The 17,679-nt window shown below is 44.0% G+C and overlaps 1 protein-coding gene across 1 annotated transcript in view; it reads right to left on the reverse strand.

Moving 5' to 3' along the window:
• Positions 1 to 17,679, reverse strand: part of LOC118381431 (E3 ubiquitin-protein ligase Arkadia-like) — a 54,045-nt gene that overhangs the window by 29,360 nt on the left and 7,006 nt on the right. The window contains 1 exon segment of the mRNA XM_052481867.1: positions 14,539 to 15,527. Within this exon segment, the coding sequence (XP_052337827.1) occupies positions 14,539 to 15,442 (904 nt within the window). The 5' untranslated portion in view covers positions 15,443 to 15,527.

Here is a 17,679-nt window from a genome sequence, read left to right on the forward strand (position 1 = left end):
GGGTACCAGTACAGAGTCAATGTGGAGGCTATATACAGGGGGTACCAGTACAGAGTCAATGTGGAGGCTATATACAGGGGTACCAGTACAGAGTCAATGTGGAGGCTATATACAGGGGGTACCAGTACAGAGTCAATGTGGAGGCTATATACAGGGGGTACCAGTACAGAGTCAATGTGGAGGCTATATACAGGGGGTACCAGTACAGAGTCAATGTGGAGGCTATATACAGGGGGTACCAGTACAGAGTCAATGTGGAGGCTATATACAGGGGGTACCAGTACAGAGTCAATGTGTCAATGCACGAGGGCACCGGTGTCGAGGTAATTGAGATAATTATGTACATGCAGGTAGGGTTGTTAAATGAATACAAATGGTATAGACTATATAGTGAAATGCTTGCTTACGAACCTTTCCAATTTATGCAGAGTAAAAAAAAGTTTGTTTTTTTAACACAAGAGGAATAAAATACACAAGAATGGAGCTATGTACAGGGAGTACCAGTACCAGATCAATGTGGAGCTATATACAGGGAGTACCAGTACCAGATCAATGTGGAGCTATATACAGGGAGTACCAGTACCAGATCAATGTGGAGCTATATACAGGGAGTACCAGTACCAGATCAATGTGGAGCTATATACAGGGAGTACCAGTACCAGATCAATGTGGAGCTACATACAGGGAGTACCCGTACCAGATCAATGGGGAGCTACAGTGGGGCAAAAAAGTATTTAGTCAGCCACCAAATTGTGCAAGTTCTCCCACTTAAAAAGATGAGGCCTGTACTTTTCATCATAGGTACACTTCAACTATGACGGACAAAATGAGAAAAAAAAAGAAAATCACATTGTAGGATTTTTATGAATTTATTTGCAAACTATGGTGGAAAATAAGTATTTGGTCACCTACAAACAAAGATTTCTGGCTCTCACAGACCTGTAACTTCTTTAAGAGGCTCCTCGGTCCTCCACTCGTTACCTGTATTAATGGCACCTGTTTGAACTTGTTATCAGTATAAAAGACACCTGTCCACAACCTCAAACAGTCACACTCCGAACTCCACTATGGCCAAGACCAAAGAGCTGTCAAAGGACACCAGAAACAAAATTGTAGACCTGCACCAGGCTGGGAATACTGAATCTGCAATAGGTAAGCAAGCAGCTTGGTTTGAAGAAATCAACTGTGGGAGCAATTATTAGGGAAAGGAAGACATACAAGACCACTGATAATCTCCCTCGATCTGGGGCTCCACGCAAGAACTCACCCCGTGGGGTCAAAATGATCACAAGAACGGTGAGAAAAAATCCCAGAACCACACGGGGGGACCTAGTGAATGACCTGCAGAGAGCTGGGACCAAAGTAACAAAGCCTACCATCAGTAACACACTACGCCGCCAGGGACTCAAATCCTGCAGTGCCAGATGTGTCCCCCTGCTTAAGCCAGTACATGTCCAGGCCCATCTGAAGTTTGCTAGAGAGCATTTGGATGATCCAGAAGAAGATTGGGAGAATGTCATATGGTCAGATGAAACCAAAATATAACTTTTTGGTAAAAACTCAACTCATCGTGTTTGGACGACAAAGAATGCTGAGTTGCATCCAAAGAACACCATACCTACTGTGAAGCATGGGGTGGAAACATCATGCTTTGGGGCTGTTTTTCTGCAAAGGGACCAGGACGACTGATCCACGTAAAGGAAAGAATGAATGGGGCCATGTATCGTGAGATTTTGAGTGAAAACCACCTTCCATCAGCAAGGGCATTGAAGATGAAACATGGCTGGGTCTTTCAGCATGACAATGATCCCAAACACACCGCCCGGGCAACGAAGGAGTGGCTTCGTAAGAAGCATTTCAAGGTCCTGGAGTGGCCTAGCCAGTCTCCAGATCTCAACCCCATAGAAAATCTTTGGAGGGAGTTGAAAGTCCGTGTTGCCCAGCAACAGCCCCAAAACATCACTGCTCTAGAGGAGATCTGCATGGAGGAATGGGCCAAAATACCAGCAACAGTGTGTGAAAACCTTGTGAAGACTTACAGAAAACGTTTGACCTCTGTCATTGCCAACAAAGGGTATATAACAAAGTATTGAGATAAACTTTTGTTATTGACCAAATACTTATTTTCCACCATAATTTGAAAATACATTCATTAAAAATCCTACAATGTGATTTTCTAGATTTTTTCTCCTCATTTTGTCTGTCATAGTTGAAGTGTACTTATGATGAAAACTACAGGCCTCTCTCATCTTTTTAAGTGGGAGAATTTGAGAATTGGAGCTATATACAGGGAGTACCAGTACCAGATCAATGTGGAGCTATATACAGGGAGTACCAGATCAATGTGGAGCTATATACAGGGAGTACCATATCAATGTGGAGCTATATACAGGGAGTACCATATCAGTGTGGAGCTATATACAGGGAGTACCATATCAGTGTGGAGCTTTATACAGGGAGTACCAGATCACTGTGGAGCTATATACAGGGAGTACCAGATAAACTATATATACACAGAAAGGTATGTGGACACCCCTTCAAATGAGTGGATTCTGTTATTTCAGCCACGGTGGTTGCTAACAGTTGTATAAAATCGAGCACACATCCATGCAATCTTTTAATTTATTTAACCTTTATTTATTTAACTAGGCAAGTTGGTTAAGAACAAATTCTTATTTACAATGACGGCCTACCCCAGCCAAACCCTAACGACGCTGGGCCAATTGTGCGCCGCCCTGTGGGACTCCCAATCACGGCCGGTTGTGATACAGCCTGGAATCGAACCAGGGTCTACAGTGACAACTCTAGCACTAAGATGCAGTGTCTTAGACTGCTGCGCCACTCGGGGGCCAAAAGCTTAGTGACTTTCAACATGGCACAGTCATAGGATGCCACCTTCCCAAACAAGTCAGCTCGTCAAATTTCTGCCCTGCTAGAGCTGCCCCGGTGAACTGTAAGTGCTGTTATTGTGGAAATGTTTATGCACAACAATGGCTCAGCCGCGAAGTGGTAGGCCACACAAGCCACAGAACAAGATAGCCAAGTGCCGAAGCGCATAAAAAAAATTGTCTGCCCCTGAACTCACTCCGGAGTTCCAAACTGCCTCTGGAAGCAACATCAGCACAAGAACTGTTAATCGGGAGCTTCACGAATTGTGTTTCCATGGCCAAACAGCCTAACACTAGACTAAGATCACCATGAGCAATGCCAAGTGTCTGCTGGAGTGGTGTAATGCTCACCACCATTGGACTCTGGAGCAGTGGAAACACGATCTCTGGAGTAGAGGTTGACCGATTAATCGGAATGGCAGATTAATTAGGGGCGATATTTTTGGACTCCGATTTGACCGTTTTTTCCCCCACCTTTATTTAACTAGGCAAGTCTGTTAAGAACACATTCTTATTTTCAATGACGGCCTAGGCACGGTGGGTTAACTGCCTTGTTCAGGGGCAGAATGACAGATTTTTACCTTGTCAGCTCTGGGATTCAATCTTGCAACCTTACAGTTAACTAGTCCAACCCTCTAATCACCTGCCTCATATTGCACTCCACGAGGAGCCTGCCTGTTATGCGAATGCAGTAAGAAGCCAAGGAAAGTTGCTAGTCAGGGTATATGCAACAGTTTGGGGAGCCTGGCCCATTGCGAACTAATTTGCCAGAATTTTACGTAATTATGACAAAACATTGAAGGTTGTGCAATGTAACAAGAATATTTAGACTTAGGGATGCCAGCCGTTAGACAAAATACCGAAAGGTTCCGTATTTCACTGAAAGAAAAAACATTTTGTTTTTGAAATTATAGTTTCCAGATTCGACCATATTAATGACAAATGGCTCGTATTTCTGTGTGTTATTATGTTATAATTAAGTTTATGATTTGATAGAGCAGTCTGGCTGAGCGATGGTAGGCAGCAGCAGGCTCGTAAGCATTCATTCAAACAGCACTTTTGTGCGTTTTGCCAGCAGCTCTTCGCAAGCACAGTGCTGTTCATGACTTCAAGCCTACAAAACTAATGGCTGGTGTAACCAATGTGAAATGGCTAGCTAGTTAGCTGGGTGTGCGCTAATAGCGTTTCAAATGTCACTCGCTCTGAGACTTGGAGTAGTTGTTCCCCTTGCTCTGCAAGGGCCGCGGCTTTTGTGGAGCGATGGGTAACGCTGCTTCGAGTGTGGCTGTTGTCGATGTGTTCCTGGTTCGAGCCCAGGTAGGGGCGAGGAGAGGGACGGAAGCTATACTGTTACACTGGCAATACTAAAATGCCTATAAGAACATCCAATAGTCAAAGGTTAATGAAATACAAATGGTATAGAGAGAAATAGTCCTATAAATACTATATTAACTTCAACCTAAAACCTCTTACCTTGGAATATTGAAGTCTTATGTTAAAAGGAACTACCAACTTTCATATGTTCTCATGTTCTGAGCAAGGAACTTAAACGTTAGCTTTTTTACATGGCACATATTGCACTTTTACTTCTCCAACACTTTGTTTTTGCATTATTTAAACCAAATTGAACATGTTTCATTATTTATTTGAGGCAAAATGTATTTTCATTGATGTATTATATTAAGTTAAAATAAGTGTTCATTCAGTATCGTTGTAATTGTCATTATTACAAATAAAAAATCAATGTAAAAAAAAAAATCTGCATCAGATTTTTTTTGGTCCTCCAATAATCGGTATCGGCGTTGAATAATAATAATAATAATAATAATAATAATAGGTCGACCTCTACTCTGGAGTAATGAATCACGCTTCACCATCTGGCAGTCCGACAGACGAATGTGGGTTTGGCGAATGCCAGGAGAACGCTACCTGCCTGAATGCATAATGCCAGCTGTAAAGTTTGGTGGAGGAGGAATAATGATCTGGAGCTGTTTCACAGTTTGGTCTAGGGCCCTTAGTTCCAGTGAAGGGAAATATTAACACTACAGCATACAATGACATTCTAGACGATTCTGTGTTTCCAATTTTGTGGCAGCAGTTTGGGGAAGGCCCTTACAAAGCGAGGTACAAACAGAAATGGTTTGTCGAGATCGGTGTGGAGGAACTTGGACTGGCCTGAACAGAGCCCTGACCTCAACCCCATCGTCCACCTTTGGGATGAATTGGAACACCGATTACGAGCCATGCATAATCGCCAAACATCAATGCCTGACCTCACTAATACTTATATGGCTGAATGGAAGCAAGTCCCCACAGCAATGTTCTAACATCTAGTGGAAAGCCTTCCCAGAGGAATGGAGGCCGTTCTCGCAGCAAAGAGGGGACCAACTCCATATTAATAACCAATGATTTTGAGATGAGATGTTCGACGAGCAGGTGTCCACATACTTTTGGTAATGTAGTATATGTCCATGAAGGCAGGGTAAAGTGACTAGGCATCCAAAAAGATAAGAGTATACTGGGGGGAGACATCCAGCAATTTGACCTGTAAGTCCTGATGTAAACATTGTTCAACTGATAATGATCAAATGAGACTCTTTGCTACGTGAGAACCTTGGACTGTAGTCATATAAAGTGGCCAGAAATTCTCTTTACGTAAATAAAATTGCAGCCATTTTAGTACGCAGTTAATTCCAGAGAGGTTATACTGTACATGTCTGTTGCTGTATATAGCAGGCTCTGTTGCTAAGATGGCTGGTTGACAACACATCAGCGCATGTGTGTTACGCAGCAACATAAACAACCTCCACCAGCATCTTCTGGTGGTTCTTCCTCACCAGGGGAGAAACACACACAAAGCTAAATATGAGTATTAGTATCAGTATAAATGAATAGTGATTGTGGTGTGGTTGTGCAGGCTAACAGTCTGTGTACTGGGCCTTTGTTAAATGTAGGTCAGTAAATGATGCTCTGCTCTCCACTGTCTGCAGGATTTGCTGTGCAATCTCTGCATCTGCACTCTGATTGGTCCCCTGTCCACGGTCTCTCGTTCCAGTTCTCATTTCAGCCATGCCTGACCTGGCCTCACTGTAGTGCCAGGTCGCAATTGTAAATGAGAACTTGTTCTCAACTTGCCTACCTGGTTAAATAAAGGTGAAATAAAAACATTTTTTTAAACTGTCAGGAAGAGGCCTGGAGTGTGTTCAATACACTTAACATTTCATCACAACCAGGAAGGCAAGAGGCGTGTTGTTTTTGTCACACTATCCCAAACAGCTTGTTCTAAATGTGGCCCTTATACTCACTGTCTGTTTAATCTACAGACATATTTTACAAGATTAAAACTTACAGTTCAAAAACTAAACTCATTCTCATCCAGTGTATTATTACTATACTGAAATTATTTTCTAACATTAGGTTCAACTGTGCCATGTGTTGCCTCATAGATGCTGTGTTGTTTGTGTGTAGTGAGCAGTGGCTTGTTGCTCTCGTGAACATCAGCACTCCCCTGAGTGAGTTCTATTGCAGTGGTCCACTGGGTGCTGCTGCTAAGCACCCTCTCCTAACCTAGCTACCTCTCTCCCTCATGAAACATACTGCTCTACACAAACACTTCCTGGTTTAGGAAATGTAAATAAGAAGAATATATGACCTCACATCTAAACAGTGAACAATGGCCGATGTGACGATTGACATGGACAAATAAGAGTAATGTCCTGGTTGCTAGCTTTGAATAGAGATCTATTTCAGTGTGTAGTGTCTGCATTCTCCATTTTGCAGTTGAGAGAAGGCAGATTATGACCTCAGGGGTGTATGCAGCTTGGCATAACACACAGTATGGTCAATTGCAGATAGAAATGTAATATATAGAACTGTCATGATTTTCGTACCCTATTGCATGGCATATGTCTATATTGTGACATGAATACAGGAATTACAATACTAAAACACTCCTGTCATGTCCATGTATTTCAAGTCTTGTGAATAGGCAGCTTTGTGATTGGGCCTTTTTATGTACATTACATTCATCCCCTCCTCTGGCCAATAGAGATCCATCGCTACTGACTGCCTCCCCCCCGCGTCTCTTCTGCTGAACAATGGCATAGTTTCTCCTCAGAGTCCTTGTTGTTAGCAGGCTACAGTGGGGATTAGAGCTCAGTACTTGAGTCAGTCCTCTCCACCCACCTACTTCCCATAGCAAAAGACACAGAGAGAGAGAGGCAGCCTTGCCCCATGACCCCCTCGATCCTTCCCCAGGGCCACTGAGTGGAAACACTATTACAGCTTAGCTACATGAAGACATTAAACTCAGAGAGGTGAAAAAGAGTCAGGCAGGAATGGAAAATTAAGAGTTCCTTGAAAAATGGTGTTCTTTGGCTTGTGTTGTAGCGGTGCAGCCGGGAAACAGCAGGTGGTTGTCAGGCGTGCTGTGCTGCTCTACCCTGCTTCACTGTGGTGTGTTGTGGGAGGACAAGCAGGGTGCATAAACCCAGACACCTGCAGCTCAGACCGAGGAAGAGGCCAGGTTTCTGGGCTGCCAGGTTTGGCGCTCCTGGTAATAGAGCGGAGACACATGCCCTTTTGGTGCGAGGTCGGTTAGCCCCCCCCCATCAGCAGTACCTCCCCACCTTGCGTACAAAGTCTATTTTTCACACATATTCACAGGTCAGGGTGACTCAGGGGTGTGAGAGAGAGGAGCCAGTGAGTGACCTCGGTAGAACAAAGAGAATGTGCTTCATAATAATGACTGTGCGCAAGACTGAGATATGTGGGAGGGAAGGTGCTATTGCTACTCAACAGGAAATTCAAATGTGCATATATAGTCAAACTTGAAATATGTTTGTTCAGCACCGGGCCATTCTATAGCGCCTTTTATAGCAAGCGACGCACACCCTCATTTGGATGTCTCAAAGTGAAACACATACATTAGAGCTCCATCAAAGCATTTATATTCATGGTAACTGCAGAAGAGCTGGCCTCAGAGGTTCCTAAAGAGGCGTATGAATATGAGAGGGAAAAAAACTGTAATGTCTCTTGAACATAGCCCTCTTTGTTTCAGGCATTTTCAGCCTATGTAAATGTATAAAAATCCTAACAGGCTTGGCCATGCCCAGGGGTCATATTCCAGCAAACCCTTGGGCTTAACTTCGTTGTGTGTATTCCACTACACAAGAGCTATGTCAAAAGAATGGAAAATGCTGGACTTCTCACTGCATCTACCCCTGGCACCTACAAAGATGCAGAGCTTAAACACTGAAGATTTAAAAAAATAAAACTGAGCCTTCAATACCCACAGATACATCCACAGAGATGGTCGCCTCGCTTTGAGTCCTTAGGAAACTATGCAGTTTTTTAAATGTCTATCGCCACCTGTAGCACTCACTTGTCATCATGAAGTACTTTGAGAGGCTAGTCAAGGATCATATCACCTCCACCTTACCTGCCACCCTAGGCACACTTCAATTTGCATACAGCCCCAATAGGTTCATAGATGATGCTATTGCCATCATACTGCCCTATCCCATCTGGACAAGAGGAATACCTACGTAAGAAAGTTGGCTGGGCTTGTTGGCGTCCCCCCTTGGTTTGTGCCGTGTCGGAATTCTTTGGGGCTATACTTGGCTATGTCTCAGGATGGTAAGTTGGTGGTTGAAGATATCCCTCTAGTGGTGGGGGGGCTGTGCTTTGGCAAAGTGGGTGGGGTTATATCCTGCCTGTTCAGGGGTATCGTCAGACGGGGCCTTTATCGGTCTTATCCGGTGTCCTGTGTGAATTTAAGTATGCTCTCTCTAATTCTCTCCTTCTCTTTTTCTCTCTCTCGGAGGACCTGAGCCCTAGGACCATGCCTCAGGACTACCTGGCCTGATGACTCCTTGCTGTCCCCAGTCCACCTGGTCGTGCTGGTGCTCCAGTTTCAACTGTTCTGCCTGTGGCTATGGAACACTGACCTGTTCACCGGACGTGCTACCTGTTCCAGACCTAATGTATTCAACTCTAGAGAAACAGCAGGAGCGGTAGAGATACTCTGCATGATCGGCTATGAAAAGCCAACTGACATTTACTCCTGTGGTGCTGACCTGTTGCACCCTCGACAACCATTGTGATTATTATTATTTGAACCTGCTAGTCATCTATGAACATTTGAACATCTTGGCCATGTTCTGTAATAATCTCCACCCGGCACAGCCAGAAGAGGACTGGCCACCCCTCATAGCCTGGTTCCTCTAGGTTTCTTCCTAGGTTTTGGCCTTTCTAGGGACTTTTTCCCTAGCCACCGTGCTTCTACACCTGCATTGCTTGCTGTTTGGGGTTTTAGGCTGGGTTTCTTTCTGTACAGCACTTTGATATATCAGCTGATGTATGAAGGGCTTTATAAATACATGTGATTGATTGATTGATTAATTTATGAGACAGCCTACAGGGAGGAGGTGAGGGCACTCAGAGTGTGGTGTCAGGACAACTACCTCTCACTCAAAGTCAACAAAACAAAGGAGAAGATTGTGGACTTCAGGAAACAGCACAGGGAGCACCCCCCTATCCACACGAAGGGACAGTAGTGGAGAAGCTAGAAAGTTAAGTTCCTCCGCGTACACATTTCACGGACAAACTGAAATAGTCCACCCAGACAGACAGTGTGGTGAAGAAGGCGCAACAGTGCCTCTTCAACCTCAGGAGGCTGAAGAAATTTGGCTTGTCACCCAAAACTCTGACAAACTTTTACAGATGCACAATCGAGAGAATCCTGTCAGGCTGCATCACAGCCGGGTACAGCAACTGCACCACCCACAACCGCTAGGCTCTCCAGAGGGCACATACAGCACCCGATGTCACAGGAAAGCCAAGAAGATTGTCATGGACAACAACCACCCGAGCCACTGCTTGTTCACCCCACTACCATCCAGAAGACGGGGTCAGTACAGGTGCATCAAAGCTGGGACAGAGACACTGAAAAACAGCTTCTATCTCAAGGTCATCAAGCTGTTAACCTCTCTAGGGTACGGTAGCGTCCCACCTCGTCAACAGCCAGTGAAACTGCAGGACGACAAATTCAAAACAGAAATACAATAATTTTACACCCTTTTAAAGATACACTTGTTGTAAATCCAGCCACAGTGTCAGATTTCAGAAAGGCTTTACGACAAAGCAAACCAAACTATTATGTTAGGTCAGAGCCAAGTCAGAGAAGCATCAAACAAGGTTCTAAAGATTGTTGACATCTAGTGGAAGCCTTAGGAAGTGCAATATGACCAATATCCCACTGTATCTTCGATAGGCAATGAGTTGAAAACCTACAAACCTCAGATTTCCCACTTCCTGGTTGGATTTTTTCTCAGGTTTTTGCCTGCAATATGAGTTCTGTTATACTCATAGACATCATTCAAACAGTTTTAGAAACTTCTGAGTCTTTTCTATCCTAATTATATGCATATTCTAGCTTTTATGGCTGAGTAGCAGGCAGTTTAATTTGGGCACGCTTTTCATCAAAAATTCCCAATGCTGCCCCCTACCCTAGAGACATTAAACAGCCATCACTAACACTGCTGCTGCCAACATACAGATTCAAATCATTAGCCACTTTAATAAATGGATCACTAGTCACTTTATAAAATCTCAATCTAAATAATGCCACTTTAATAAAGTTTACATATCTTGCAATACTCATCTCACATGTACAGGTGAAGTCAGAAGTTTACATACACTTAGGTTGGAGACATTAAAACACTTTTTTCAACCACTCCACAAATTTATTTTTAACAAACTATAGTTTTGGCAAGTCAATTAGGACATCTATTTTGTGCATGACAGAAGTAATCTTTCCAACAATTGTTTACAGACAGATTATTTCACTGCATCACTATTCCAGTGGGTCAGAAGTTCACATACGCTAAGTTGACTGTGTCTTTAAACAGCTTGGAAAAGTCCAGAAAAGGATGTCATGGCTTTAGAAGCTTCTGGTAGGCTAATTGACATCATTTGGGTCAATTGAAATCATTTGAGTCAATTGAAGTTGTACCCGTGGATGTATTTCAAGGCCTACCTTCAAACTCAGTGCCTCTTTGCTTGACATCATGGGGAAATCAAAAGAAATCAGCCAAGACCTCAGAAAAAGAATTGGAGACCTCCACAATTCTGGTCCATCCTTGGGAGCAATTTCCCAAGGATGAACCAGAGATGAACGTACTTTGATGCTAAAAGTGCAAATCAAGCCCAGAACAACAGCAAGGACGTTGTGAAGATGCTGGTATCTATATAAAGTATCTATATCCACAGTAAAAGAGTCCTATAAATTCAGATAACCTGAAAGGCCACTCGGCAAGGAAGAAACCACTGCTTCAAAACAGCAATAAAAAAGCCAGACTACGGTTTGCAACTGCACATGGGGACAAAGATAGTACTTTTTGTCCTCTGGTCTGATGAAACAAAAATAGAACTGTTTGGTCATAATGACCATCATTATGTTTGGAGGAAAAAGGGGGAGCCTTGCAAGCCGAGGAACACCATCCCAACTGTGAAGCACGTGGGTGGCAGCATCATGTTGTAGGGGTGCTTTGCTGCAGGATGGACTGGTGCACTTCACAAACTTCACAAAATATATGACCTCATGAGGAAGGGAAATTATGTGGATATACATTTACATTTAAGTCATTTAGCAGACGCTCTTATCCAGAGCGACTTACAAATTGGTGCATTCACCTTATGACATCCAGTGGAACAGCCACTTTACAATAGTGCATCTAAATCTTTTAAGGGGGGTGAGAAGGATTACTTTATCCTATCCTAGGTATTCCTTAAAGAGGTGGGGTTTCAGGTGTCTCCGGAAGGTGGTGATTGACTCCGCTGTCCTGGCGTCGTGAGGGAGTTTGTTCCACCATTGGGGGGCCAGAGCAGCGAACAGATATTGAAGCAACATCTCAAGACATCAGTCAAGAAGTTAAAGCTTGGTTGCAAATGGGTCTTCCAAATGGACAATGACCCCAAGCACACTTTGTATCAAAATGGCTTAAGGACAACAAAGTCAAGGTATTGGAGTGGCCATCACAAAGCCCTAACCTCAATCCTATAGAACATTTGTCGGCAGAACTGAAAAAGCGTGTGAGCAAGGAGGCCTACAAACCTGACTCAGTTATATGAGCTCTGTCAGGAGGAATGGGCCAACATTTACCCAACTTATTGTTGGAAGCTTGTGGAAGGCTACCTGAAATGTTTGACCCAAGTTAAACAATTTAAAGGATATGCTACCAAATACTAATTGAGTGTATGTAAACTTCTGACCCACTGGGAATGTGATGAAAGAAATAAAAGCTGAAATAAATAATTCTCTCTGCTATTATTCTCACATTTCACATTCTTAAAATAAAGTGGTGATCCAAACTAACCTAATACAGATAATTTTTACTTGGATTAAATGTCAGGATTTGCGAAAAACAGAGTTTCAATGTATTTGGCTAAGGTGTACGTAAACCTACGACTTCAACTGTATTTTCTACCATGTCTTGCATCTTGCCTATGCCACCCGACCATCGCTCATCCATATACACACACACACACACACACACACACACACACACACACACACACATTTACCTTTATTTAACTAGGCAAGTCAGTTAAGAACACATTCTTATTTTCAATGATGGTCTAGGAACAGTGGCCTAACTGCCTTAAATCGGGGATTCGATCTTGCAACCTTTCGGTTACTTGTCCAACGCTTTAACCACTAGGCTACCTTCCGCCCCATATATTTATGTACATATTCTTTTCCATTCCTTTACGTGTGTGTATTAGGTGTATATTAGTTGTAAGTAATCTAACAATTTCACAAGATATTACTATTACTGCACTGTCAGAAATAGAAGCACAAGCATTTCGCTACACTCGCATTAACATCTGCTAACCATGTGTATGTGACCAATAAAATTTGATTTGATACACCCACAGACACACCCACACCCATCCTAGTCCTGTGATTTGGGCTTTGTTCATAAAATAGCCTAGCTCTGACTGTGAGCTAATTCATCAATCAATATATGGCTCGGGGATTAAAACCAAACCTGGCTCGGGGATTAAAATGGTCTCTTCCACGATCAGAGGAGTAATGTACGAGAGCTTTATTTGGATAATTTTCTCTGAATAAAATAACATTTTACTGGAGTCGTGTGTTTGAGAGTGTAACGAGCACTCGGTTGACGTTCACTTTCAAATCAAGTGTCTTTCCAAATAAAGGGGAGAGGGAGACAGTAAACAAAACACAGTTCTGGCTAGAGTGAGAGAGAAAGAGCTGCTGGCCTGGTGAAAGAAATCCCAATTCTGAGTGTCTTCAAATAGCCCTGGTAGGACATCTTTCAGCAAGATGGAACAAAACCAGTGTAATGGTTGCTTGGCCTCTAGGCTACACATCTCATTTCCAGAGAACAACACCCACAGAGGCCAAATATATTCCCCCCAATACAGTTACAGTGAGACTGGATAAAACTGTAGGAATAGGCTGTGTACATACACACTGTAAATGTACATTCTGAAAGCCATTCATGCATTCCTTCTTTTCTCGGTGGCTAAAAATATCAATTGGTCTCAATTCTGAGCAAAGCGGATTCACATAAATTAGCTTGCATTACATATGTTGTCAAATAAATTTCCGGGGTGTGATGCAAGACTAGATGCACAGACTTTGACTAATGTGGACAAAAGTATGACATGTTTGGCTCTGCAACATCATGAATCCATGAACCCCCCCCCCCCACTCCATACTAACAAGGACAGCTGGGAAACAGAGCAGTTGGACACGAGTGAACGGTGCTACGGATGGAGTCTATCTGTGATTTAACTCTGGCTGGCTATTTAACAGTGAGCGACTCCTTTGACTCTGGTCTGACTTGTGGGTTGGCAGGTAGACTAGTAGTTAAGAGCATTGTGCTAGTAACCGAAAGATCGCTGGTTCGAATCCCAGAGTCGACTATGTGAAAACTCTGTCAGTGTCCTTGAGCAAGAAACTTAACCCTAATTGCTCCTGTAAGTCGCTCTGAATAAGAGAGTCTGCTAAATTATTAAAGTGTAAGGACCAGTACAATTTACCCTGGTCAGAGCAGCTTCATGTCATAAGTCATTGCAAGCTCCGAGTCAGAGGAGTGATGAAAATTTTCCTCTCTATGGGGATTGTGTGTGTGTTTTTTTCTCACAAAATGCCAGCTTCTGTTGTTGTGGGGGCGGGGGTGCTCATTTAGGAAGTGGGTTACTCTTTTGACTCCAAGATGGAGCAGACCTTTACTGAGAAGTTGCTGAAATACCAGCCCCTTGTGTCACGTCTAAACAGCCTTGGCTATCAGTGCAAACTTTGTAGTGCTGATATTTGGGATCTTCGGCCATGTACATAGGTTGACAGTACGTGGCCTTCAGATTGCAGACCTGCGTAGAACAAAGGCAAAGCAGCTAGCGAGGTACTCCTCTGTCAGCAGTCATGGGTAGCTTAGCTTTATGGAGAAGGATGTGTTTTCTGTATCCATAAGTGTTAATTTTTCCATGACCTATAAAATGTTTGAATCCTTCTCGACTGTAATGTGTAATTCAGAAAAAGTTTTTAAAATGTGTGTGCCCGTGCGCAAGAGAAAAAGTCTGAAGCACGCACCAGAGTGCATAAGGAGGATGAGTTTACCTGTGGCCACCGCTGCGCTGCTTGGCTGGCTGCTACTGCTGCTGACGTCGACATATAGCTCGTCCTCTGCCTCTGTGGACGAGGGTGAGGATGACTCGCTGGTCAGCTCCTCACTGGAGCTGCTGGTGCTGTGGAGCAGCGCGTATTTCCTACGAGCGATTACCTCCCGCTTCTTCCTCTGGAGAAGTAGGCGCTCTTTCTGCTTCTGAGTCCGCTGGATGGCGCCGGGCCCAGGCTTCACAAACCGCTTCCTATGCAGTGACCGCCGCCCGCTCAGACACGGCCGCTTCAGCAGCACCGGCACCGGCTCCATCTCCAACCGTGCCCACTTATGAGAGCGGCTTCCCCGAGTCCGACCCAGAATGGTGCGCAAGCCCACCCCGGTCCCGCCCCCTGTAGTGGAGACCGGCGCCTGCTGTGCGGGCTGCGGTCCCCCTGCTGCTCCCGTCCCTCCAGCCTCCACCTCTTCCTCTGAGCTCATAGTATCCGAATCCCCGAAGCGCAGGCTGGAGGAGGGAGAGGAGGCACAGTCACTGAACGAGGACTCTGGGTTGCGTTCGTTCTCGCTGCGACGCTCCAAGAGATCTGGCTGGTGGCGCTGAAGGGGAAGAGAGCCCTCACTGACACGACCCTCCTTCAGGGAGCAGTCCGACGGCCCTGGTTGTTGGCTCTTGCGCTTTTTGCGTCCGGGAAGGCCCCTGTCTGGGTCTCTGCGGGCCCCTGTGTGGCTCAGGGGCCGGTGCCTAGTCTCGGCACACAGCTGTGCAAACTCGCTGCCTGCCTTGCCGATCACCTCCATGTTGGCAGGGAAGCTCTTGGCTGTCTCCATGGGCTCTGGGTTGGCCAGCGGACCCTTCAGGTGCTCCTGTCTACCCTGGGCCTCAGAGGGCACCTCGCTCTTCATGCTGCCTGGTCCACGCAGAGGCAATGCCAACAACACTTCCACCAGCTCCTATAGGTCCATTGGCGGCACCGCAACTAACCTAGTTCTGTGAAACAAGAGAAGATAAACGTTAGACACTAACAAAGTGCGATCATTATTTTTCAATGGAGTTTATGAACAGAAATATGGGCTAAATGTATTATGATAATATTTACATGTGGTGGTAATATAGGGGCACTCGCTATCTGGTTGTGTAGGCAAAAACAGTGCACCATGGTTTGTTTTTTGAGAGCAAATTAATTGAGGCCTTGGGCTGAGTCAGTTATGTAGCATTTGTTTGATTATCCATTCCTGGCAGAGCATGACTCAGACTGGGTGGTAATCTGGGACTAATCTCAGTATGCTGGCTAGGCTTGATGCTGTAATGAAGGAAACTGATGAGCAAAGTAAGGTCATGAAGCCTGGTAATATGGAAAAGGTGGAAACAAACACTGGAGCATCTCTTTGACCAGTTGAATGTCTCCAGCTCAATTCTCTATTGTAGAGTGATAAAGGCTGGAAAGGCTGCGTGGGGAGATTAGGAGACATCTTCATAATGGCATTACAGGAACAGAATGGACTGGAGAACTCGCTTATCGATATCTTCAGAAGGTACCAGGCTACAAGCAACCAATGCTAAGCATGCATCCCTTTGATATAGATCTTGTAAATAAAAACAAGCATGCTGGCATCAAAACACTAGCCTAGCAGAAACTCTTACCGAAATAAAAGCTTCTAGGCCTTCATATAGGCCTAATCTCACCACTTTCCTCCTTTCCATCCATCCCTCTTCATTTATCACACTTCCCCTCTCCATCCCTCTTCATTTATCACACTTCCCCTCTCCATCCCTCTTCATTTATCACACTTCCCCTCTCCATCCCTCTTCATTTATCACACTTCCTCCTTTCCTAAAATTGTCTAGTCTAATTACACAGTTTCTATTTTTTTTTAAAAAGAAGCCTTTCACCAAGGGGAGGACAGAGTAAAATGTCTTCTGCTTCAGTGCAGTCACCTCAAGTCCTTTCCTTTGAATTATGAAAGCAGCCATCTGTTTAAAAAGGCATGTTAGCTCCATTCATTGGCCTACTTCTTGGTGTGGTGGAGTGGTATAACGTGCACACAGCTGGCAGGGTGGTGTTTTCCTACACTTGATCCACCAGTAAAACACCTCAAACTAAGATTCAGAATAAAATCCCACTTTATGAGATGTTTTATTTAATGAAAAGTGAACTGGACATTGTAAACTATCCTTTAGAGGCCTTATAATGGTTGACCTAATGAAGCCGTACTGATTAAACAGTAATGTGTAAAAGACATACTAATTGCCAATCTCCAGCCTGCAATATCCTGTGTATTGACATGGCTCAGTTTGAAAACAATGAAGTCTATGGTATAACGCATTGTTCACACTACAGGCTTTAATGCTCAAATCAGTTTTGTTTTTCAAAACTGCTTTGGAATACTGACTGTCCAAACAGCAAGTTACAAGTGACCAAATCGGATGTGTGGGAGTTCAGTCAAAATTATTTTGCTGACATGGCTATGCTAGTTGTCATTGTAACAATAGGTGTTTGCTCAGTAGTGGAGGCTGATTGGTGGTGGTGCTCCTGCTTCCTATCACTCAGAAGTTATGTAGCAAGCTGAGGTGACAACAATGGCTGCCATGGACATTTCCCAGTCACTTTGAATGTTCAAAATCCTCATGTAATAAGACTAAGCCTCAAACGATAAGATAGTAGCATAGGCTATAACAATGCACCCACAAGACACAAGCACACATTATAGTAAGTGAAGGTTCTGTTCTAAGCATCAAAAACATGTATTTACTGTTAGACGGGCCCGATAAAATCCACAATGCGGAGAATGACGGCAGAGTCACCGAATCCAGACATTAAAACGGAATTCAACAATATTCAAAAACATATTGAACTTAGTAGGGAATCAAGTAAATGTATTGAAAAGTAATACATTTCCCTAAGTTTATCATAAGACAAGAACAAAAACCATCAGTCATTTGTATTTCCTGCAACTTTCTGAAGAGGCAATGAGAATGCCCGTCTGTGTGAGGTGCGAGCGTCTACCACTTTGTGTAGCTGTTAGCGATGATGCTAACTCAAACCTGTCTGATAGTTTGGGAGAGCCTTTCCACCTTTCTCAATTAATGTTAACTACTAAGTAGCCTATGCTTACCTGGCAGAATGATATCATGAGTATTT

The sequence above is a fragment of the Oncorhynchus keta genome, chromosome 2, assembly GCF_023373465.1.
Source record: "Oncorhynchus keta strain PuntledgeMale-10-30-2019 chromosome 2, Oket_V2, whole genome shotgun sequence".
Lineage (NCBI taxonomy): Eukaryota > Metazoa > Chordata > Actinopteri > Salmoniformes > Salmonidae > Oncorhynchus > Oncorhynchus keta.